The 27,066-nt window shown below is 39.1% G+C and overlaps 2 protein-coding genes across 5 annotated transcripts in view; one reads left to right on the forward strand and one right to left on the reverse strand.

Moving 5' to 3' along the window:
• The window catches only part of LOC137244380 (uncharacterized), a 469,574-nt gene that overhangs the window by 172,375 nt on the left and 270,133 nt on the right, over nucleotides 1-27,066 (forward strand). The window lies entirely within an intron of this gene.
• The window catches only part of zda (peptidyl-prolyl cis-trans isomerase zonda), a 66,211-nt gene continuing 49,245 nt past the window's right edge, over nucleotides 10,101-27,066 (reverse strand). Inside the window, exon 9 of the mRNA XM_067773309.1 lies at nucleotides 10,101-10,425. Within this exon, the coding sequence (XP_067629410.1) occupies nucleotides 10,348-10,425 (78 nt within the window). The 3' untranslated portion in view covers nucleotides 10,101-10,347. The remainder of the gene's footprint in view (nucleotides 10,426-27,066) is intronic.

Here is a 27,066-nt window from a genome sequence, read left to right on the forward strand (position 1 = left end):
CGTTAATTCCCTCTTATTCCATTGCCTCTCGTAGTTGTGCCTGAAATCCGAGTTTATTGCCGGTCGTATTCAATCTACTGCTCTCCAACTCCTTCTTCAGTTGCTGGATCTTCAATTCACTACACTTTGCCATGTCCAAGTTATATTCGAAGTCTTCGGTATTTATTCAACAATTCCTCTTCTGACACCAATTGTAACGAACTTAGAGCAATTCCGCTTATTTCAAATCTTCTGCTAACGTTCGTATCGCTAAACTGTTGAATAAATAACTCCAATATTCAATAAGGCAAACTGGTCTTTATTAGATTACTTTGAAAATACTTCACAATAACACTTATACTTCGCAACTGATAGCGTGCTTAAATCAAACTGATTGCTCATGCCTCAGCTTGTACTGTTTTTATACTCTTCGGTTTCCTCGTTCGCATACCTCTAGACGTTTCTTCTTCTAGAATTTACTACTTAGTTACCAGCTGTAAAATTACCAGCTATAAACTACAGATGTACGTTTATAGCTTCTCGCATAGCAGTATGCGCGTGTATATGTGAGTAATACTTCCACCAATGATTGCATACTTTTGTGAGTATCTCAGATATATGCATGTGTTTGTGCATATCTCTCCGCTTCTTGTATGTATGAATATGTGTAGACATAATGATTGATTTGTTTATGTAGATATAAGTGACTGCTTAGTATCGGCTTAGAGATGATAGTATGCCTTAGTGTTGCTAATAATATTGAAAAATCACTTGGGCTTACATTCAAACAGCTGTTGCTTATTTGCGAAACTATACAATAGCGTCTGAAATGTTAATTTTGATTTTCACAATTCATCCTTCAACACCAAGCCTCCCGGTTTGACATTTCCTAAAGTTGGCGGCCCTATCCAAAACTAGTCCAATTGATAGGCTATATATCAACCAAGTTTAAATATCACCTACACGTTACGGCTCCTTTTTCAAATGTGAATACGTAGGCACATATATTTACCAGGTGAGTGTTTGTCCTTCGCAAGAACACTCAAAGTGGTGAAGCAAAAGCTTTCCCAAGACAGTCGAATTAATGAACATGTGTGCTACTACCCTAACGTAGTGCACAGTCGAACTAGTCTGAAAACTGAAGCTATGCGGTCATCCGTAATGAGCTCTTATATCATAAGGCCGGAAAACAGCAGTTAACATCTTTCAACGTAAAATCGGCCGACTTTCATTCTAAAATATCGGTTTGATTTAACGAAGACTATTGAAATAAATGTTGTGAACACAAACGTCTGCAAACTTTGGTCTACATTTTAAAAATTTTATCATTGCCGAGGATTACGATTTTCACCCATTACGCAATGACATCCACTTAGACTGCTTATGATTTCGAGGGCGGCATCCTTGGCCGAATAGTCAATCCCTAACGTTTCAAGATGTTTCTCTGGTGTAGCTCGGCAGCATAGGGCGACAAAATCATCCGTTGGAAAGTCTTCGGAGTTACACCTTGAGATTCTAGAAAAGTGATGTCGACGAAGGTATGAGTTCGAAGTCGCAGTCCTATAGCTTCTGTGCTGGCATATGGTGTGAGGGTCAGGAGGCGTGTTAGCGACTGGTGGTCGGGATTGCTACTGTTCTCACATCGGGAATTGTAGCTCTTAAAAACAGCCGAAAAACTGGAAACCTGTGCCACGAGAGTTATGAGTATTAATAGACCATTAATAGAAACCGTTAGTCGCCTTTGTGCGTAACCGCCAAGGGGCCACAAATGATTTAAAGAAATTGTGTTCGCGACGATTATTGGCAGTTAACCCTAGGTGAAAATACGCTTTGCACGAGATATAGACAAAAATGTGACTATTTTATGTATCTCTACTTCTTTTCAACAGACGCAGCAGTACCAATTCCAAAGACCGGGGTTAGGCTCGAAGCCTCTCTGGAGTAAGCGAACGAAGGACAATCACTCCGCAAGGAGATACTCCTAAACATTTTTTAACGGTCTTCGAGATCTTGAGGCAAAAACCCCGGATCTTTTCGAAATGGCCAACACGTTGATTTCCTTAAATACGTACAAACAAAACCTTTCCTAAATATTTTTTTAAATAGAAAAATCAAGCTTTTTAAAGTAAGAACACCGGCCTACGCCGCCGATATAATAGAGCCTACGCCGCCGCCGCCGATAAAGTGATCGGCGTAAACCTCCAGTTCCTAGGGGGCGGTGACCTCTCCGCTTTAGAAAAATATATATGTAGCTAGTATATCCTTCTAGACTATTGGCTATATGTGTGCGAAATTTCATCCAAATCCGTCCAGCCGTTTTTGCGTGACTGAGTCACAAAGACAAACCTCTGGACAAACATCCAAACTTTCCCATTTATAATATATATTAGATTAAGATAATTATTATGGCTCTGATATTTTCGGATTAATTATACAAATTCTGTAACAAAAATCACTTCTTATATGAAGGACGGAAAATATATATTTTTTGCCATTATTATTAGAGCAAAATTATTAAAATATTTAGAGTACAATCTTCAAAAAGGGCAATGTCCCACAATCTGGCATCACTGATGACATTCTGCAAACCTTCAGAGGGTCTTCATTGCTAAAAGAAGAAAGAAGCCCAGAACAGAATGGTGGGGGAGGGACGCAACAAATTAAATGGGGTTACACTGAAATGACAGCCCTGGGTGGGGGAAAAAAATCCCGAGTCGCTCCGGCACGAAGAACCGGCTGCCGTGGGAAGCGTGCTCGACTTAAGTGAGAGTATGTGCCTATTTTGGTACTCCAGCAATCCGAGGATCATATCTAATCTTCTTGCACCAGCATCGCATCCGAGAAGGACGTTTTTGTTACTCTATTCGAATGATATCCAATTAAAAAAAATTTTTTTTAACTCTAAACAAATTTTGCCCTTCCTGAGCTCTGTGCTGGTGTTCTTGTTTCCTAAGCGCTTGAACTTTCCAGGCACTCGAGGATTATTGATGAGAGCAAGTCCAACTCCGTCTGTGTCTCCAAGTCAGTAGAGGTATCTACCTTCCTTTGCTACCAAACAGGGTGTTGTTAATTATGTAGCGATAAAGACTCAAGGGGTTGTGTAGCGCAACCCTTTCAAGGTGTTGCCAGCGCAAAATATAGCTTCTCCAACCCAATTGTCAACCTCACCTACCCGTGGCGAATCCTGTTACTTTAACAGCCGATGCTCTGGCGACCCCAAGTTCGTAATGGATCTAGGGGGTGGGAGGGCGGTATGGCTTTGAAGGTTTCATGTGGTCATACTAAATCGTTCCCGAGATGGTCGGGCTGGTACCTTAATGGTGCTTGTTACCGAATTTGCATCCGGCAAAGGACCATCAACATCGGTAACACTCCCCAGGGCCTTCGGGGAGTGACCTTGTTGCTACAACAGCAACAACAACGACGAACTTCGGGTCACCATAGCATCGGCTGCTAATGATACAGGATTCACCACGGCTAGGTGAGGTCGAAAATTGGGTTGGATAAGCTATATTTTGCGCTGGCAATCCCTTGAAAGTGTTGCGCTACACAACCTCTTGAATCCCCCAACAGGGTATCTATTCGCATTATATGGCCTAGCCAGCGAAGCCTTATGCTTTTATGAAAATCATGATTTAACTTCCTGCGATATGTGCCACAGTAAGGATCATAAATTTCTGGGTCACTTTTCCTTGAACACACCATGTGCAAAGTGTTCTATGTTTATACCTATCACAATATTGGTTATTGTTATTTAAATTAATTAAAGCACGAACGATTTTTAATTTCGGCTGATTAATTTTATGTACTATAAATATCGCTCATTTGCTGCAACGTCGCCATAACTCAAAAAACATGACTTTTGAGTTAATAACATATAAACGTACCCAATATAATGATCTATGTTGTATAAAAAAATCTTCGTGATCAGTTAAAAATTTAGCACGTGTTATAAAAATGAAAACATGCCTTTATATGCGCAACATATGGCAGTTAAAATCTTTGAATGGCTCTCCTCGAAAATTGTGCTTTTTGAGTTATGGCGACGTTGCAGCAAATGAGCGATATATGCTTTGGTCATTGCAATTTGTAAACAAAATCATTTAAGTTTTATAATTTATTTAATCAACATCAGATCAGGGCGGACAAGGCGACAGCTGTTTCGATTATACCTTGTAAATCTCTTCAAAGCCTTTTCTCCCGGGAGTGGGAGTCGAACCCGCACTCCTACGATAGTTGAAATGGTTACAAACGCATTTAGCTACGCCATGCCTTAGTTGTTGTAAAGTTTTTCCAATTGCCTTCTTTTGCATATTTTTCTTTTACACATTGCATACTTCGTATGCAATTATGTGTTAAAGCTATGCTTGGTACGGCGGTTTTCAAAGAAACTTTGGTTTTGTTGTTGTTTTTGTTCTATTTATAGAACTACAACGAATTAACCAATTTTGTCTGTTTGTATGATTTTAATAATCGGGGATTGCCCATATTGCTTTTTTAAATGTATGAAAACATTTATTTGAAGCAATTTTTTAATTTTATAATTTATTTAATAATTTGGGAAAAATTTAAACAACGTGACATCAGGACGGACAAGGCGACAGCTGTTTCGATTATACCTTGTAAATCTCTTCAAAGCCTTTTCTCCCGGGAGTGGGAGTCGAACTCACACTCCTACGATAGTTGAAATGGTTATTTATTTATTTATTTATTTATTATTTAAAGTCGACGACAAACTATGGTCGACTGCATAATATAAAAGATATATAAATATACAACTCAAAAGATAAAATTTAAGATTTATCGAGATTTCAACAATGTTATACTACAAACAAATAAATATTAATGAACATTACTATTTAATTTCAAAATATAATAATAATAAGAAATATGAGTAGAAATAAGATCTTATGCCGAAATCTTATACTGGCGGAATGCATCAGATTCCGCTCAGCATGATTTCGGAATGCAGTGGATTCTAATCTCCCTGTTGGAATGCAACAAGATTCCAATCAGCATGTTATGGGAATCCGGCAGTGCTAAGAGTAGTGTAATGAGGATACGCCATCACAAGGCATAAACAAGTAACATGACCTGTGTTGTTGGAATGCACCGGATTCCAATCAGCTCGATGCCTGACCCATAAGATTATACTGCCGGAATGCATACGATTCCGGTCAGTGACTCATGAAAAAGCATGTTTTTTACGTTGTTGGAATGCACCAGATTCCAATCAACACAGTACTGTCTTGTTCCTTCTTAATGATACATGTTGATAAATGTTCATCCATCCTTAAGCGAGATAGTTCCTGTTTTTTATCGAAGGAATAAAATGCCAGCAAATTAAATTAGCTTGTACCTCTTTAATTAGATAGGCAAGTATTGCATTACGTATAGTGGCAAAAGTACATTCAAGACTGATGCAGCTATACAAGTCATTGTAGTGCGCGCACCAGATAAGAAGAGGATTATTTTTAGCAAAGTTTCGTCGACAAAGGGGTAAATAGAAAGGAACGTAGTGTCTGGATACTCTAGGAGGAACCGCAAAAAACAAGCGGCTGAGGAGGTCCGCGGAATCAATTTCTCCAATAATGAGCTTATGGATGAAAAATACCCCCAGTAATATTCTCCGATTTTCCAGAGTGGGTAAGTTAATAAGAATAAGTCTACTTCTGTATGGAGGAAGGTGGAGACTTGAGTCCCAATTAAGGCCGCGCAATGCAAATATCAAAAATTGCTTTTGAACTGACTCAAGACGCTTTATATGCTTTTGAGAAACAGGGCACCTAACGCATGAGCAATACTCGAGTATTGGACGAACCAGCGATGTGTAAAGAACCTTAGTGAGGTACGGATCATCGAACTCTTTAGCCCATCTTTTAACAAATCCAAGTAAACCCAACGCTTTGTTGGCTATAGATGAAATATGCATGTTAAAATTCAATTTCGGATCAAAAAGGACACCTAGATCATTTGCAATAGATATACGCTCCAAAGACGTACCATCTATTACATAAGATTTCAATGCTGGCTTCACTCGGTGAAATGTCATATGCTTACATTTAGAGCAATTTAAAGCTAGTAAATTTGTTGTGCACCACCATTGGAACGAGTCCAAGTCGGCCTGAAGAAGATCCAAGGAACTCAAATCGGTAGGACAGTAAGTGTAGCAAAGTTTTACATCACCCGCATACATTATAGTATGGGAATATAATATTGTCTGTGGCAAGTCATTAATGAAAAGGGCAAAGAGCAAAGGGCCTAGATGACTTCCCTGGGGTACGCCGGAGGAAACTCCGAACGATTCCGACAGATTGCACTTGAACAGGACTTTTTGGGTCCGGTTAGAAAGATAGCTTTTCAGCCACATTAATAGGTGAAACGGAAAGCCCAGTAAATCAAGCTTATGAATAAGCAACTCATGGTGACGGTATCAAATGCTTTGCTGAAGTCCGTGTAGATGACATCCGTTTGCTTGTTCGCTAAAAATCCTTCCATAACTATAGAGGTGAATACAAGCAAATTTGTAGTGGTTGACCTTTGACGAATAAAACCGTGTTGGCATGCAGATAAAAGACTAGAACACTGATATTGCAGTTGACTGGTGACAATCTGTTCAAAGACTTTAGGAATGACTGAAAGTTTAGCAATACCCCTGTAGTTTTCAACTTTTGACCTACTACCTTTTTATGCAGGGGTATAATAAAAGACTGTTTCCAAAGTGCCGGGAATGACGCAGATCCCAGAGATAGCTCAAATAATTTTAAAATAGGCTCATACATGTTTTCGGCGCAGTACCTAAGACCGCAACTAGGAACACCGTCCGGTCCCGGAGAAAAGGTGGGCTTCAAAGATTGAAGACTCTGAAGAACAATATTACCATCAATAGCAGGATTCCTAATGTAATTTGAGCTATCTAAGTGATAGGGATATTGACCGGAATGAAAACCACTGGATGAATACGTGGACTTAAATAACTCAGAAAATAGTTCAGCAACGTCGTCATCAGTGCAAGCTTTTTTACCTCCAAAGGTTAATGAGGAAGGATACCCAGAAGTTTTCCGCTTTGAATTTACGAAACTGTAAAACTTTTTTGGATTTCTAAAAAATTGGGCTTTACAACAACTCAAGTAATTTTTATAACAAAGCTGATTAAGACGGTGAAATTTAGAACGAGCTATTAGATATTTAGAGAGGTCTGCAGATGCTCCAGATTTCTTGAACCTCTTATAAAGCCTAGATTTAATGTTATTAAGTCTGATAAGTTGCCTTGAAAACCAAGGGGGCTTATTCGAACATAGGGTATAGCGAGTAGGAATGCAGGTATCAAAGAAGCCATCAAGCGTACTGTAAAATATAGAGATAGCCGAATCGACATCAGTGCAAGCATAGAGATCCGACCAATCATGGGAAGCCAACAGATCATTGACCATAATGAAATTCGCTTTGTAGAAGCATCTAGATCGGGGACGAGACTGTACTTGAATCCTACGGGGTAGGCTGATATCAAGTGATATCTCTAGCGTAGGGTGAAGAGGGTCTTCTGGAAGGGATAAAGGTGGTATTCGCGTAAGGGCAGTACCCACCGAGCATTCCACAAATACTAAATCCAGCATTTTATTTCCACTATTTGGAACATTGTTAATCTGTAAAAGAGATGAGTCTAACAAGCAATTGAGAAACTCATGTTGAGCAGTGGGAGTTAAAAAGTTTGAATCACTTATATTAACCCAACTAACTGTTGGCAAGTTAAAGTCACCAACAACAACAAGTCGATCGTTATCTCCCAACTGCGAGTGCAAATCTCAGATGGCCGAGCTATGACTAGCATAAACATCCATATCCGAACGAGGTGGTATATACGAACAGCAAACAATTACGCTATAGCTACCGAATGAAAGCCTAACTGCTATGAATTCGATATGAGAGATATTGTCCAGCGAAATCAACTCAGACGATAGGTTAGATTCAACAGCAATAAGGACACCTCCCGCTCTAGAGATGCGATCACGCCGATAAACAGCATATTTATTTGAAAAAACCTCAGAATTGTAATTATCAGGCTTTAGCCAGGTCTCCGTAAAAGCTACAACTTGTTCAGAAAAGTTGAAAGAATTAAGGAAGAATGGAACAAGTTTTGATCGTAAACCACGAACATTTTGGTAATTAATGAGAAGACGGGACAGATCAGCAATTACCTTTGTGTTGTTATTACTGTGTTCGTCATACCGTTTTTTGGCTGTAATAAAACAGGTTCGGCCCTCGCCTTTCTCGTGAACAAGTGAACCACAGTATGCTTGGGCCAAAAAGAGGAATCAAGTACCTTATCGTAATATTCATCTGAAAGGGATATTTTAAATGAGGAGATGTCTCTCTCATATTTAAAGTTAAATTTATACACATTGATGTTACTAGTGGGTGCAACACTAAGTTTAGAGCAAACGTAATGAGCAATGTCATTTTCGGTAAGCGAGGCGTGTAATCGGGACACAAATACAGCTCTACGAGGTGGCACGGCAGTCACCTGCAAAGGAGTAGCGGATAGCGCACCAGAGAGCTGGGAAGGTGCGGCCGTTATAGCGTTGGTTATAGAGCCCGTACTATTTTTTTCAGGTACACTTGTATCGCTAGCAACAACCCCAGTATCGGTAACTGTTATTGTTGGAGCTAAAGATACCGGTGGAGGTGTAGGATGAATTGGGGAGTCCAGCGAAATCAACACTGGTGACGTAGAACAAACAGCCGCAAAGGTACCACTATTAGTTCCTGCATCGTTTAATTTGCCAGAGATCGTCTCACTGGAAGTCTCGACACAACCTTGTGGAGATTCCTGAGCTGGATTGTTCATAACGTCTTTGGTAAGCCTGTTTTTATCAGTCAACGCGGTTGAAGGGACATTCGTAGGAGGACAGCTTTGCCCCTGACTCGAAGACAAGTTGGAGTCATTGTTTGGCATACATTTCTTACGTTTTGGGGATTCAGATATCACTTTCAATTTTTTAAAGTGAGCCCCCATCGTTTTGAATCTTTCGTTAAGGTCACGAAACCCAATAAAAATGTTGTTGAACTCTTTCTGAGTTTGCCTCATAAAAGCTCGCATGTCATTTTCTACGGAACGACAATCATGACATGTCCAGTTCAGTCCAATTTTGCTGGATATTAGGTCAACCACCCGACCACCTATGTGAGAGAAACCGGCACAGATAACATGAGCCATATTATCACAGAGCCAACAACAAACATAAGTATCACCACGGGAAATTTTATTTTGATTGGTGCACTTCTTGACACAGCAATCCAACATAATTGCAAAGTTAAACAAACCCAAAAGAAAAATAGGCAAAAGAAACTATGAGTATAGGATAAATTGAACAGCTGTTCAAAAATTATGGGAGAGAGTTATTTTGGAGCACTGGATGCAAATCGCAAGACAGCGTATAGCTAGCAGCGAACACAACACAAAGCAAAAAGGGCACACAATGACTTGCTAATAGCAGCTACCAACAAAAAGGTATGCAGTTATCACAAATTTTTGTGAAAATCTATGATATATGAACACACAGACTGAATGTTTAAATTGCAGAAAAAGCCACTATATATATTGCACTGTGTAAAGATTTAATACCAAGTTAAACTTATAAACTGTTTTCTATTATATGAATAAATATTTATAAATGATAAAACTTGTTTACAAATTAAAAAGAATAACAATTCGAAGAGCGATCAAAAACACGTCGCCGCACGGCAAGGTTACCAGATTATACATTATAACGCATTCAGCTACGCCATGCCTTAGTTGTTGTAAAGTTTTTCCCAATTGCCTTCTTCTGCATATTTTAATCTTTTACACATTGCATACTTCGTAAGCATGCCTTAGTTGTTGTAAAGTTTTCCCAATTGCCTTCTTTCGCATATTTTAATCTTTTACACATTGCATACTTCGTATGCAATTATGTGTCAAAGCTATGCTTGTTGGTACGGTGGTTTTCAAAGAAACTTTGGTATTGTTGCTGTTTTTGTTCTATTTATAGAACTACAACGAATTAACCAATTTTGTCTGTTTGTATGATTTAATACGGGCAATCCCCGATTAAATCAAAATCATTTAAGCTCTACACAACTCTTCTTTTCAGGAATGATATACATATTTATTATAGCTTCAACCGACCATTATATCCAAATATAATTATCAACAAAAAAATTTTACGAAAACAATTGAATCCCACACTCTATAACGCTAAGAATTTATGAATAAAATGGCCGAAATTAAATCCGATCATTTCCATTCTAAATGTTTTATCATGTAAATTTCATAGTAAAAAATAGCTTAACTGTTCCCAGCTTAACAGGCTTTTTCTTAATAACTATTTAGTATTTGTATCTATATATAGCGACGCCAGCAACTCCAATTAGAATAGATCCCATCAAGTATCCTATAAGTTTCAACTGAAAAGGAAATAAAAATTATTGTTTTATTTGAAAGAAAATGAATAAATCTAATCTAATCTAAAATAAATCATTATTACCTTATATGCAATATTTTATTAATATATTAATATTTTTAAGTACCAAAAAGGTTAGGGAAATTCTCTCAGTTTAGGAACCGTGGTAAATGTAAAAGGTATTCCACGTTTTCTAGACCAAATATACAACACTCAGAGAAATATCAAATATTATCCCTAGTATCCGATTCTTCATCTATCGTCAAAAGTTAAATAAAGTTGTAAACACAATGCCCTGCCGCTGCGAAATAAACACGATGAACTTCACCATGTCAAAAATATAATCCCAGTAATAACATGAAGGTGAACGAACACAATAAAAGCGAAGAGCGAAATTTACGCGACGGCATTTTGCGACGAAACTAGTTGTGAATGTGGGCATAAATCCTCCCCGTTCTCTACGATATTGTTGTGTTAACAGTGCTTCGCCCCATTCAATGGGCACGACCATTCACTGGCAGTTTCAACATGGGCGGACCATAGGGAGATTGGTGTTTGAGGCGTAGGTTCCACATTACAATTGCAAAGATTGATGTGCCCCCATCGCATGCAGGGCATAGATTACGTATGTCGGGTTTTATTCTGGACATGTAATAGTTTAACCTGTTACAGTATCCATAACGAATTTCGGCCAGGGTGACTCGTTTTTCCCTTGTTAGTGTGTTTCTTCTTCTATATTACATAGTAATAAGAGGGTTTCCTGGGAGCGTTCTGGCAAAAGCGTTTACCGATTCTGCGCGGATTTGGCTTATGGCCTGCTTATGCTTGTCTGGATCAAACGGCTGTATTGGCAGGTGCTGGAATTCGTCATAGTGCTCGTGAAGATGTTCACTTGACCCCGTGGAGGCGGGGCTAGATGAAGCAGTTGTTTGCTAAGGTGTCCTGGTTTGTGCAGGTTAGCAAAAACTGCCTGTTCAGCATTTTGTTGTGCTCTTTAATGTTGAGCTTTTTGGTCTCACCATGCAGATGGTGTTCGGGGGTCATAAGGAGAACCCGTAGCAGCTCTGATTGCAGCATTTTTACAGGCCTGCAGACTTTTCCAGTATGTGTTTTTATGACCAGGCGACCAATCCCCAGCGGGTTAGGGGATAAGAATATACCCGCGGTAGGTATGCCTGTCGTAAGAGGCGACTAAAATACCAAAAATATTCTAGGGGTTGTGTAGCGCAACTCTTTCAAGGGGTTGCCAGCGTAAGCAGAAGCTATATCTCCAACCCAACTGTGAACCTCACCCATTAGTGGCGAATCCTGTTTCATTAACAGCCGAAGCTCTGGCGAACCCGAAATCCTCATGGATCTAGGGGTTGCGAGGCGAGAGTACTCCCCATTAGGGAGATACATAAAATACTGAGCATACAGTTTCTGTTGAATACCCAGAAAACTGGGCATTCTAACAGACATCTGATTAAAGAGGTGTAAACCTGGAGGTTAGGTTACCTGACACTGCCTTAAACGCTGCCGAAGTCGCAATTGTTGCGACTGCCTCCTGGGTGTTAGTTGGAGGGCGCCGCCTCCAAAGTATCTCCGTATGATCCACCTTAACCACTTGTTGAAACTTCTGGCCTTGCCTACAGTCGAGGCAGTAGGCTTTTCCGCACTTAATAATTTATATAAAAATACTTCACGCGTAAAAACACTTTTCTTGATTTGGACACGTCCGTCCAGTTGAGTGTACAATTTATTATGTTTCATTTTTCTGTCAGTGACGTGGGCCGCAGCTGCATTTGACATGCGCGTTGCCAACTGCCCGCGCCTGTCAAATGCAACTAAAGCTCCACGCACATAGCTTATGTTCTATAATGGATGCGAGGGTTTACTTTATCCTTACATCATCCTTCCTTTAAAAAAGAAGAATTTGGCAATTCGGCCGATCGCAATTGCCACATTCTTCTTAATTACATACTATATAAATTGGTTCGAATGAACGAAAATTGGGGTGTACCTTCCTTTGTAATTCGTTCATTCGAAGCAATTTTTCATTTGTTGTGAGATAAATTAAAAAATATGAAAATTGCATTAATATTTTTTTGTATGTGTTTGTTTGTATAATAAATTTAAATTTTATATAGTTCAATTATATAAGTACATATAGGTGAATATTTTTTTTATGTTTTACATTTTGAATTGATTGCATGCTAAATTCGACATTTAAATTTGTCTTTGTTTTTGTTCTGCCATCTTGGTGGCTGTTTATAAAAAATTTTTAATGTACATATGAATATAATATTACTGAATAAATTAATTTATTTTGTTTATTCTATTTTTATGTACAGTCTTTTCTTTTTTTTTGTGTTTGATCAAAAATAGTAACATTAGGGTCGTTAATTTTAGTTACAACAAAAGGACCCTGGTATATATTTTCCTGTTTGTGCCGTGGTTCTTTATCGCCTATTTTAATAGCTAATGGTCGTGCCGTTCTATCATAAAACGTTTTGGTTTGTATTTTATTTTTAATTATTAAACTTTTTGCCATTTCATGTGTTTTTTGCATTCTAAATTTAACTTCTTTAGCATAGTTTTCGGCATTATAAAGTGGATCAATTTTTTCCTTTCGTTATTCATGAGGCAGTTGCCTTTTTACCAAATACTAACTCGAAGGGAGAAAATTTATTGTCGAAAACTATGCTAGTTGTTGTATTGTGTAGGAAAGTAAAGTATTTTAAGTAAATATCCCAATCATAAAAGGTATTGTTTAAATACGCACGTAAGTATTCATTAAAAACTCTATGATTACAATCAATTGTACCAACAGTTTCGTGATGGTAGGCAGTTGAAAAATTATGTTTAATATTTAAAAGTTTAGTTAATTCTTCAAATAATTCATTTTTAAATTCTGTATCTAGATGTGATTTTATGGCGTTCATTACGCCGTAGGTTAAAATAAAAAATGGCTGAAGCAATTGTTTTTGCTGATTTGTCTGGTATAGCCATATATATAATACTTCTATATCAATACCTTCCTATATTTCGAATGTGCCAATTTTCTGTCAATCATTCTTTGCTGAAACTGTGCAAATGTATTTTCTGCGCATACGCGGGTTTTTTTTAGTGTTAGTGAATTGTAGTAGCGTGTGTAAAAAAAGTATTAAAGGGGTAACAACGGGTCACTATCCCCTTTACCCAACTTCTGCATACTAATTGTTATAAAATCTCAGTTTAGTCGATTAAACAATGAAAAGGCCAGCAAATACAATACAAGGCTTGATGTATTTATTATTTCAACATGGGCTGAAGCCATACAAAGTACATTATTTACATAAATAGTAAAAAAAAAACAAGACGAAGAATTCATATTTTTGAAATGAAAAAAATTTAAATATACATGTATAAAAATATACTTATACATACATCCCAACAAGCAATTCTTTAAACGTTTTTAAAATAACTTAAAGTGAATTAGCTTGAAACGATATATAAACGTTTTCAAAATTTTATTATTTTGAGTTTTTTAATGAAGTAAATTTTTGATGAAGTAAAAAAAATATGAGTACTGGGCTGGCTGCTATTGGTGTTGAAATAATATAAATTTTGAAAATTTTTTTCTAACATACTGTTCTTCGTCCGTGCTTTTTTTCGTTTCAAAAAACAAACGAATATCCAAATAAAAACTTATTGCTTCCTTACACAGCTGTGTCCGGTGATTATTAAAGATGTCATTGCTAAATAAATTTTCGATGGCTATGTGATCGTCCATGATACTTTTGGAGAATGCATCACTTGTATTTTGAAAAATTTTATTTATTAAACTTAATTTTGCATTTCCAATTGGACATGCCTAATGTACAATATTGATAGAAGCAAGGCCGCTTGTTGCAATATACATATATTTAGGCCCCTTTTTTACAAAAAATTAACGACAGCCTTGAGATTTTGTCTCCTTCTCTTGTTGTATATCTGTACTGTAATGTTTGACAGGCTGCACAGTTCAGTAGTAGTGATATGGAAGTATTACATACATGGGTATAGCAACTGTTACCAGGTATTTAGTCATGTCGCAAATCATGGTAAGTGCGAACTTGTTACCATATTTGGACTGAGGTAGGGGTCCTTTTGTGTCAATTACTAGTATATCGAATGGTTTACAAGGAGTTGGTGTTAAAACAAGTTTTTCTTTTGTTTTAGGTTTAACCTTGTTTAAAAGACAATCCTCACAACTTTTGATATATTTCGATATATCGCGAGTCATATCTTTCCAATAAAATTTTGTTCGTAGTTTTGCGTAAAGTCTTTTCATTCCGCAATGTCCACCAGAAATTGGATCATTATGGTAAATTTTCATTAGCTTTAATTTTGTATCTTCATCTGTTACTGTCTCCACTGGATCTGTTAAAATAATTTCTAATGATTTTAAAATTTTATTTCCAATATTTTTGAAATTTGTAATAGTGTAATGTTCGAACAAAGCTTCTGATTCAAGCCTCGAAAGTAATTTCTCTAAAGTCATTTTTTCGTTAACAAGCTCAAAACTAAGTAACTCGAGTTTCTTATGTTTACTATGCGCAAAAATTCTTAAACTTGTTGTTTTATTATTTTTATCGTACGTAATTGCAGATCTTATCCGTGGAACTTTTTTCGAAAAATTAAATTAAAATTTGTCATAGACATGTAAAGTACGTTGTTTTTCGTCGTTTTTGCCTGTTTTCCTAGGAAGGTTATTGTCGTTTTGCCGTTTTGTAATTGATCTTGTCTGTACTGATAAAATTTGTTTGTTCGATTCTTTAATCTCATCGATAGTGATGGGCGATAGTGCATCAGCACAAATTTACCCTTTATGTAAACTATAGTAAAGTTATATTCAGATAGTTCCAGCCTTATTCTTGAAAGTTTTGAAGAGGGGTCTTTCATGTTGAACAGGTATACTAGAGGTCTATGGTCTGACTTTACGATCAAAATTGTGCCATAAATGTATGGTCGAAATTGTATGATTGCAAAGTAAATAGCTAAAAGCTCTAATTCTATAATGGGTTTTTTCTGTTCGGCTTTATTAAATGCTTTAGAAGCGAAACAAATTGGTAAATCACTACCTTGCTGTTCTTGGCTCAAAATAGCGCCACATCCAGTTGTGGAAGCATCAACGGTAATAATGAATTGTTTAGTAAAATCTGGATATTGAAGTAATTTTGGTGAAAGTAATGCTGCTTTCAAAGATAAAAATGCCCTTTCGTACTCTACATCCCATACAAATTCAACTCTTTTTCTGCTTAATCGATTAAGAGGCGCTGCCAGAGTCGCAAAATTAGGTATAAATTAGGTATAAGCCTTCTGTAATAGTTTGCAAACGCGATGAATCGTCGTACCACGTCTTTATCAGTCGGTTTTGTATACTTTTTGATTGCGTTTATTTTGGAGTCGTCTGGCAACAAACTTTTGGCTGAAAATTTGTGACCTAAAAATGTAACTTCTGGTCGTAAAAAGTTGCATTTATTTGGGTTAAGTTTGAGATTGAAAGACCTACAAGCATCGAAAACTTTTGAAAGATTTTTAATATGGTGTGCTTCACTACAACCTATGACGATAATATCGTCGACGTATAAAAATGCGACATTGGGTGGTATACCCGAAAAAGCTGTTGTCATCATTTGTGAGAATGAATTTGGTGCTATATTTAAACCGAATGGAAGCACTTTCCATCTAAATGCACCTCGGTCAGTGCTGAAAGACGTAATGCCACGTGAGTTAGGATGCAAGGGGATTTGATGAAATCCAGAAAAAAGATCTAATGTGGAAAAATATTTTGCCCTGCCACGATTGTCTAAAATATCGTCAACTCTAGCTAGTGGAAATTTATCAGCAATGAGTTTTTTGTTTACTGCGCGAAAATCTACGCACATACGATAAGCTTTTTGACCATTAGTATCCTTCTTTGGGACTACAATCAAAGGACTATTGTAATTGGAATAACTGGGTTCAATAAAATCGTTGTCTAACAATTTATTTACTTGGCGATTTATTTATTCGCGTTGAGAGTATGGCAATCTATAGTTTTAACCATATACCGGTTCGTTGTCTGTCAATCTTAATTTTTGCTCGTAGAAGTTGTTTAAAGTCATTTTGTCCGCGTCAAGAGCGAAAATGTCGGCATAAGCTATGCAAAGGTCAATTAATTTACTTTGAGCATGTTCAGGTATTTGATTGTTTAAAACTGAAATTAGTTTTTTCGTACGTTTGTCTTCTGTTTCTGTCTTGTTAATTGTATAAACATTATAATTTGAAAGTTTTTCTGTCCGAATACTGTTTCTTTTCACATACTTGACATCATCCGTGGTGTTTATGACTTTAATTATTGGGTTACTGGAATTAACAATGCATCTCGCTGTGAAAACGCCTTTTTCAATTTCCTGCGAGTCCACGAAAAGTGGCTCGGGTGAATCTCCTAAATCAAAAAGTCTGAAGATTTCACATCTGGGAGGAATGACACAACTGTCGCTTTCTGTTCCGTGTAGGATTGGTATCGCGACTTTTTCATTACCTACCCAAAAGGAAATACTATTTCTTTCATAATTAATAATGCATTTGTTAATTTTCAGAAAATCTTTACACAGTATGCCATCGCATGGAATATTAAAGTCTTCATCTACTACATGTAAAGTATGTTTAAGAGAAAAGTTTGAAAAATTTAGCTTTACGGTAATTTTACCTAAAGTTGAAACTGAATTTGAAGTGACACCGGTAATGTTAATAATGTCGTTTGTGTTTAATGAGATATTACTGTCTATACATGATATTTTTATTAATGAAATGTCTGCTTGAGTGTCTACTAAGAACAAAATTTTTATGACTCGATAAGTTGTAATTCTATGAAATCTGAGTAATTTAAATATATAGAATAGATGCCAATAGGTGAGGGAAATTCGCTTACTCGGTTAGTTAGTCCTCCCCCAGTGTTCGCTCCTTATGGGCACTCGCGTTTAAAGCGCGAACGTTTGCGTTTCTACCTCTACCGTTGGACGATCTTCAATTGTTACCTCTATTGTTACTATTATTTGAGTTTGAGTTTGAATTTGAACGCGTATAACTGCTGTTACTATTTTGGTTTCTATTGTCATATCGATATCTTTGATTATTGTTACCGTTACGGTTGCTATTTTATGCAAATGAACTATTGTTTCTATAACCAGTATAGCTATGATTTGGTAACAACCTGGATAACTACCACGTGAATTTCTGAATGTATTGTTACCACGTGATCGAAAAGATAAAACCTGACGCTCAGTTACTTCGTTATTTTGTTCTACAATTAATTTCGCTACTTCGTCTTTCGGATCAGTAAATGCCGTTGACGCTAAAATGGTTTTTACTAAATTTGATTTTGCGTTTAAACGACACACGTTAACAGTTTGTTCGACTGCCATTTCATGAGCTTTCGCTTGAGTGATCCCTTCAATAATAAGAGACCGCTCAAGTGAGTCAGCTAAATCTTCAACTTTTTTTGCAAAATCTGTGTAATTGTTATTGCTAACGTGCAACGCTGCAATTCTCCCTGATACAACTTTCGAGTTGTCCGGTTTTATCTTATTACGTAGAGCTACTTTAATTTCGTTAACTGACGTTACTTGCGTCGGTATTGCTTCACGGGCTTTACCCTCCAGTTTTGATTTTAAGAACGCTATAAAAGTACCAGTTAAATCTGTAGTAGCGAATTGTTCAAGTAATTCAATTTTGTCTATAAAAGTTTCAAGTGCTAGAGGATCACCACTGTAGTTTTCTCTAATAGAATTAGCACATGTGTTAATGAAAACTCCCTTTTCCTCAGGTGTTGCCATGATTTGATCGTTAAGATCTGAAGCTGAATTAGAAGGTGAGGCAATGTTTGTACTAATTGGATCGTTAAGATCTGGGTTTACCTTAGAAGAAGTTGAAGTTAATTTCCCGTTGGAAGAATCTTCGAAGCCTATGAAATCTGCTGACAGATAATTTATTTTCCTGTTTTGTGACTTTTTCTGTCGAAGATGAAGTTAAACTTTCGGAGCTTGAACCTAATTTATCGGAATCTGGTTCTGAATTAGAAGTTTTGTGAACTCTCTTCCTATCTCTAAAGTTGTACATATGTAGTTATCAGAATAGCAAAAGAATTCAGTTTAAACTACTATGAAATTAATGAAGCACTTATTTGGATATAGGAATTTATAATTGAAGCTGAAATGTTGAGGAAAAAGAGAAAAAAAAAATTGTTGGGAAAAGGGAATTGATTTACAACGAATTGTCGCTAACGAAATATTTAAAAATTGTATGAAAAATCTGTAAGTAATTGAATTTAAAATGGCACAAAAGTATATAAGTATGAGTTGGTAAAAATCTCAAAAATGTGGTAATCAGTTCAAAAAATGCATATATTTCACGGACGTACCGCTTTATTAAAAAAATTTCAATCGGTTTTTCACGGAACCACCGTTTTATATCAAAAAAAAATCGTTTGGTTTTTCACGGAACCACCGCATGTATTAAAAAAATGTTAAATAGTTTTTAACGGAACCACCGCATATATCAAAAAAAATCTTAATTGGTTTTGCCTGAAACCACTGCGTATATCAAAAAATGGAATACCTGCAGACTGCTTATCTAGTTCACTCAGTCTTATATGGTGATATTTTGTTGGGAAATGTACGTAATAAAAAAAATTCTACCTGGGGTAAGAGAAATTTTAAATGGAAGATTTGTGAGATGATGATGGAAGTTTGAAAATATGAAAAATTTGAAATTTCATTGGTTTTTTTAATTTGTCAATATTTCGGCTTCAGTCTGAAGCCATCTTCAGGACTGTAAGTAAACACAAATGTATAAAAAGGGGGCATTCATTTCAGATACATGGTCATTAAAATTTACGTTATGCAACTAGGTATACATTAAACGAGACACAACTTACACTTGTGGTTATTCTTTATCGACTGATCATATGTTCGGAAAACAAAAGTAAAATAAACATCAAAAATGTATACAATTTTAAAGTACAGTAAGTGTAAACTAAAATATGCACAAACAAATATATATACAAACAATAGAACAACGAATATGTCGTCATCCAACATTATGATTTGTTGATCCCAAGTATGCTGCTAGCGGAATAATTTCTGTACGCTGCTTTCTTTCATGTGCGCCGTGAGACTTGCATTATGTGTTGTTGCTTAAGCAATAAATTGCGATATGCATATGCGCATTGGTCTGTGTCACTTTTAAAATTAATTCTCTTATCATTAGGCGTGTTCATAATGTGGAGCATTTCCATGGTGAAACGCTTATTATATTGTTTCCCTATGTCCAATATAGTAACATTTTGGAAATCGGGATAGTGGCCCGTATCCTTACAGTGGGCCGTTAAGGCCGTTTTATTTTCCGAAGCGTTGTTCCTAAGTTTAATATTGGGCTTATGGCCGGAAATCCTTGTCTTTAATTTTAAGTTTGTTGTCCCCACATATACCTTCTCGCATAAGTGAGACCCGTCACCGTTGCATGCGATTCTGTATATTAGGTTGGAATTTGAAGAAATTGTAAATTTGTAAAAATTAGTTGAAAAATTTGAGGAAAATAAAAATTGCAGACTTAAAAATGTTGGAATTTATAAAATGGTTCGAAAATTTTAAAATTGTTGAAAACTGGGGTATTTAAATTTAGACGCACGCACCGTTTTAGTAAAAAAATCGAAGTCTTTTATATAAACGGACGCACCATTGTTATCAAAAAAATCGAAAATGTTTTACATAAACGGACGCATCGTTGTAATCAAAAAAAATTTTATGTGAACGCACCGCACTTAATAAAAATTGTAAATTTTTTGTATACATATGTATATGTAAAAAACCCTACATACATACATATATCATATACTTATTTTTCTGCTTCCTGCTGCTATGATGATGGCTGTCGCTGATGTTACTGCTGGCCTTCGCTGCCGACGGTGGTTGCTGCTGCTGGGCTTTGCTGTTGATGGTGTTCGTTGCTGCTGAAGTTCGCTGCCGCTGGCGGTGGTACAGTTTATGGATCCGTTATCTGAGTGGCGTGGGTTTTTGCATGCCGTTATTATGTATGTTAAATAATTGAAAATTTTGTAGAAAGTAGAATTTAAATAAAAATAAATGTAAGGCGCGATAACCTCCGAAGAGATCTAAGGCCGAGCTTCTCTTCCAATTTGCGTCGTGCTCCTCTTGATTTTCCCTACAAATTGGCCGGACGGGACCTACATATTTTATGCCGACTCCGAACGGCATCTGCAAGGCAGATGAGTTTTCACTGAGAGCTTTTCATGGCAGAAATACACCCGGAGCGCTTGCCAGACACTGCCGAGGGGCGACCCCGCTTAGACAAATTTTCTTCTAATTGAAAAACCTTATTTCTAAAATTTTGATATTGCTTTGCCCGGGGTGCGAACCCAGGGCATACGTTGTGATAGGCGGAGCACGCTACCATCACACCACGGTGGCCGCCATCCTCTATCTATCTTTATTAACTCCGTAGTTTTAGTTTTTAGAAAATTTGTTGTATTAACTTTTAGTAAAATCTAGTATCTCCGCTTTTTATTAGAAAGTTTTATTTGGTAGATTTGATTATGTTAATTTTGTAGAAAATTGTATTAAAATTGTATTTAATTAGAAAAATTTCTATTATCTCTTTATTTTAGTAATTTAATTTGTGGCAAAATCGCGTTTACTTAGTTTTATTATCTGCGTTGCATTTAGTTTTTATTATTGAAAATTTTCTTTAATAAGTTATTTTGACACCGCACGCACTCAACTCACCTGTACCACCACCAAAGACCCTCACGGTCGCCATGTAAACCTGGAGGTTAGGTTACTTGCCACTGCCTTAAATACTGCCGAAGTCGCAATTGTTGCGACTGCCTCCTGGGTGTTATTTGGAGGGCGCCGCCTCCAAAGTATCGCCGTATTATCCACCTTAATCACTTGTTGAAACTTCTGGCCTTGCCTACAGTCGAGGCGGTAGGCTTTTCCGCACTTAATAATTTATATAAAATTACTTCATGAGTAAAAACACTCTTCTTGATTTGGACACGTCCGTCCAGTTGAGTGTACAATTTATTATGTTTCATTTTTCTGTCAGTGACGTGGGCCGCAGCTGCAGTTGACATGCGCGTTGCCAACTGCCCGCGCCTGTCAAATGCAACTAAAGCTCCACGCACATAGCTTATGTTATATAACGGATCTGAGGGCTTACTTTATCCTTACAGAGGCCACACCTCCCAGGGGCTGAAGAGGTCATCTCAGTAAGCATTATGAGGAGATACGGCACCTGAGAATTAATTTTAAAAAAGCTAATTGGAAGACAACCTTTACAAATCAATATCTTGCTGCTCTCCCCATTCCGACTGATGTCCGGCAACGCGAGCGTGCGTTCCGCAAGGTCATGGCTTCAGCTTCTGCACGCTTCATTCCGGCCGCATTTCCCGGCCGAAGCCGCAAATTTAGCAAGAGAACGTGACCTAGCGGGACATCTCAACCCTAGAGATCCCCAAATTAGGAGTCTTAACTTGGATATCATGCGGATGGTAAACAAACATAAAACGTACCAAATAGGAGGAGCACCTACGGAACTGCAACCTCTCTGCGGGTGTTGGTAGGCTGTGGTCAACCGTCAAATCCTTGTCTAATCCAACTAAATGCAACGATAAAGTATTGTAACGAATTTTGGAAAATTCCGCTTATTCCAAACCTTCTGCTAACGTTCGAATCGCTAAACTGTTGAATAAATAACTCCAATATTCAATAATGAAAAATGGTGTTTATTAGACTACTTTGAGAGCACTTCACAATATTACTTATACTTCACAACCAATAGCGTGCTTAAATCAAAACTGATTAGTCATGCCTCAGCTTGCGCTGCTTTTATACTCTCGGTTTCCTCGTTCACCCATTTCTACTAAAGTCTAGTAATTCGCGAGCCTCATGCTTGGTTACCAGCCATATAAATGTATAGTGTAGTTTGTAGCCATATGCGTGTGTATATGTGAGTACTACTTCGGCTGGTGATTACATGTGTTTGTGTGTATCTCTCCGTTGCCTTGTATATATGTGTTTAAATGATGATTGATTTTTTTACGTACACAAGAGTGGCAGCTTGCTTTATTGTTGTTGTGCCTTTATTTAATATCAACTTAGTGATGTTAAAATTCGCCACAGTATCTATAGCCTTCGCGGGGGTTAGAATATACCCGCGGTAGGTATGCCTGTAGTAAGAGGAGACTAAAATACCAAATAGATTCAAGGGGTTGTGTATCGCAACCCTTTCAGGTTGCCAGCTCAATATATAGCTTCCCCAAACCCAACTGTCCGTGGCGAATCCTGTTTCATTAACAGCCGCGGCTCTGGTGACCCCGAACTCCTCATGGATCCAGGGGGTGGGAGGGCGGTATGGCCTAGAAGGGCGCATGTGGTTATAACAAATCGTTCCCGAGATGGTCGGGCTAGTACATTTATGGTGATTTGTTATTGGAACGCTTCCCAAGGCAGTCGGTTCTATGTACCGGAGCGAATCGGGATTTTTCCCGACCAAGGACTGTCATTTCAGTGTGACCCCATTTAATTTGTTTCGTCCCTCCCACAAATTGTTATCCTCCCAGCAGCTCCTTGCAGCAGGACTGCTACATATTCTCTTACTCCGGGAAGGTATCGAACCCAATCCGGGTCCGTCTCCTGACCCCGGTCCTCAGAAATGGTTTTGCTGCATTTGCCAGAAAAGAATCTTTTTAGGACGGCCATACTCTGTTCAGTGTGTCTCGTGCAAGGGATGGTTGCATCGGACAGGTTGTTCTGGGCTTGATCCCAAAACCCGACGTCCACGTAACTTTTATAAATCTTTTGTGGCTCCTTGCTGCTCACGCCCAAGGGCGTCCCGTAGTCTACGCCTAAGCGCCCCCCACTACCTTCCAGCAGCCTCGCTGCTCAGCAAGCCACAACAAGTACCCGCTGCTGCTCGCGCCCCACGGCGCCAACAACTCAAACAGCCAACAACTCACCCGTCACTTACCCCTAGAGTGGCGGCGTCACCCCTCATGCACTTCAGAATTCTGCAGTTAAACTGTAATGGACTAACTGGGAAGATTACGGAGATAGTCGATTTCATGAAGCGGCACAACATCCGCATTGCTGCGATTCAAGAGACTAAACTTGCAGACCTGCTCTGGGTATAATGTCCACAGGAAAGACCGCGACAGCGGAAATGGAGGCGGCCTCGCGTTTATTATACACCACTCTGTGCAATATTATATATTTGATCCTGGCATCGACCGCAGGGACAATGTCTTAGAACGTCAAGGCCTATCTGTTTGGTCAGGCGATGCAAATCTAGAATTCATCAACATCTACATCCCTCCTGACACCTGTTGCCCCAGTGGATACCGCCCTAATATCGAGGCCTTACTCACTGGCAACAATCGCATTATCTTAGGCGATTTCAATGCCCATCACGACCTATGGCATTCAAACTTGCGGGCGGACAGTAGGGGTGAGATGTTGGCGGATCAAATAGAAGAAACGACGTTCTGCACAATAAACGGAGACGCCCACACACGTATGGTAGGAAGCTGTCATAGCTCGCCAGATATCTCAATCGTGAGCGCAGAACTCGTAAACTGCGTCAACTGGCAGCCGATGGTAACATTGGCATCCGACCACCTGCCCATACTTATTTCGTTCGAGCGTACCACCGACTTCATCGTCACCGAAAAACGCACTTTCATAAACTTCAAAAAAGGAAAGTGGGAAGAATATAAATCTGCAACAGACAGCAGCTTTGCTGCCCTCCCTATCCCGACTGATGCCCGCCAAGGAGAGCGTGCCTTCCGTAAGGTCATTGAATCCGCCTCGGCACATTTCATTCCCGCCGGGAGAATTCCCGAAATCCGGCCCCACTTCCCGGCGGAGGCCGCGAGCTAAGCGAGGGAACGCGACCTTATAAGACAGCTTGATCCAGGCGACCCCCAAATAAGGGATATAAACAAACGCATCAGATTGCTTGTGGACGAACACAAGCGGGCGAAATGGGAAGAGCACCTAAGAGGTTGTAACCTCTCTACCGGTGTAGGTAAACTTTGGTCCACCGTAAAATCCCTATCGAATCCGACTAAGCACAAAGACAAAGTTTCCATCGCCTTTGGCGATAAGGTGCTGTCGGATGCGAAAAAATGCACGAGCGCTTTCTGCCGACAATATATAATGCATCCTACGGTCGACAAAGATATACGGAGAGCCAATAGACACGCACATAAACACAAATTCAGCGCGTCACCAGTCACCATCACCGCTAGAGATGTTGAGGACGCCATTGGTCGCGCTAAACCATCCAAAGCAGTGGGCCCAGACGGCATTGCCATGCCCATGCTTAAAAACCTAGGGAAAGAGGGTTTCAAATATTTAGCGCATGTCTTCAACCTGTCTCTTTCCACCTTTGTCATACCCGAGAAATGGAAAATGGCCAAGGTGGTCCCGCTACTAAAGCCTGGGAAACCAGCTAACATAGGTGAGTCATATCGTCCGATATCTCTCCTATCGCCAGTGGCAAAGACGCTTGAAGCCATTTTGCTCCCTTATTTCCAAGCACATTTGCAGCTAGCCCCTCATCAGCATGGCTTCAGAAAACTCCATAGCACTACCTCCGCGCTAAATGTCACTGGCACCCAGATAAATTGCGGTTTGAATCAATACCCCCACCATAGAACAGTACTCGTAGCGCTAGACCTATCAAAAGCCTTTGATACGGTCAACCATGGCTCGTTACTGCAAGACCTGGAAGGGTCTACCCTTCCCCCATGTCTTAAAAGGTGGACCGCAAATTATCTGGGTGGTCGGCAGGCATCGGTGCAATTCAGAAACCAAGGAGAATTAAACAGGGGGTGCCACAGGGTGGTGTCCCATCCCCACTTTTGTTTAATTTCTACATATCTAAGCTACCTTCACCACCGGAAGGAGTCACAATCGTTTCCTACGTCGATGACTGCACAATAATGGCCACATGCCCAGGCCCAGAGATCGATGAGCTATGCAATAAATTAAACGGCTATCTCCCTGATCTCTCCAGTTTTTTCGCCTCGCGAAACCTGGCATTGTCACCGACTAAATCTTCCGCGACCTTATTTACAACATGGACGCCCCAAATGTCGACCATATTGAACATCCACGTCGATGGCACTCGCTACCGACTGTCCTACACCCCAAAATCTTGGGTGTGACGTTTGATCAGGATCTACATTTTTGTGCGCACGCAACCGCAACTGTTCCGAGAATTCAGAGCCGTAATAAAATCCTCAAATCCCTTGCTGGCAGTACCTGGCGAAAAGATAAAGAAACGCTCATGACCACATACAAAGCAATTAGCCAGCCGATTACGTGCTACGCGTCACCCATATGGTCGCCAATCCTAAAAACTACCCACTGGAAGAAACTACAGGCCTGCCAAAATACTGCTCTCAGAATCGCCACGGGCTGTCTTCTTATGTCCCCAGAACACCATCTGCATAATGAGGCGAGAATACTCCCCATCACGGAGAGAAATGAGATGCTGACCAAACAGTTTCTGTTGAATACCCAGAAACCTGGGCATCCCAACAGACATCTGATTGACGAACCAGCACCGCCTAGGGGCCTAAGGAGTCATCTCCGTAAGCATTTTGAGGAAATACGGCACCTGAGAACCCAGCCGTATGAAGCGAAAAAACACAAGCAGGTCCTTGGTGAACTCCATAGACAGGCGTCGGACCTTTATGTAGGGAATTGCCCGGTGAATCCAGTACTTGAAGAAAAATATCCAGAACTCGCGGAAGAGGAACGCATACTCCCCAGGGAAACGCGTGTCACTCTTGCTTAACTTCGTTCTGGATACTGTAACAGGTTAAACTCTTACCTATCCAGAATCAACCCCGACATACAAAATGTATGCCCCGCTTGCAATGTGTCCCCACATGACACCAACCATCTCTTTAACTGTAATGTGGAACCAACGCCTCTAACACCCCTTTCCTTATGGTCCACCCCTGTTGAAACGGCAAGTTTCCTTGGACTCCCGTTAGAGGATATTGATGACAATTTGTCATCGGTCGCGGCTATTAGGTGGGGCGAGCATTACTACAACAACAACAACAACAACTGGAACGTACTGGATCTACATCCGGCAAAGGAAACACGACGTGCCACCCATTACCATCACCCCCACAGAGGTTGAAGCAGCCATCCACAAAGCCAAGCCATCCAAGTCAATAGGCCCAGACGGAATAGCCATGCCAATGCTAAAACACCTTGGCACTGAGGCTGGCTGAAATCCTTTGTCATTCCCGAACAATGGAAAATGGCAAGGATAATTCCGCTACTACAGCCTGGCAAACCAGCTAACGAAGGCGAGTCATATCGACCGATATCACTCCTTTCGCCAGTAGCAAAGACATTGAAAACCGTTTTGCTCCCTCATTTCACGGCAAATCTTCAACCTGTCAATTTCCACGAGCACCGTCCTATGATGGGGTTTTCTCTTGATTTAGCTAACGAAGGCGAGTCATATCGACCGATATCACTCCTTTCGCCAGTAGCAAAGACATTGGAAACCGTTTTGCTCCCTCATTTCACGGCAAATCTTCACCTGTCAATTG

Source organism: Eurosta solidaginis, chromosome 3 (genome assembly GCF_040869045.1).
Source record: "Eurosta solidaginis isolate ZX-2024a chromosome 3, ASM4086904v1, whole genome shotgun sequence".
In the NCBI taxonomy this organism is placed as follows: domain Eukaryota; kingdom Metazoa; phylum Arthropoda; class Insecta; order Diptera; family Tephritidae; genus Eurosta; species Eurosta solidaginis.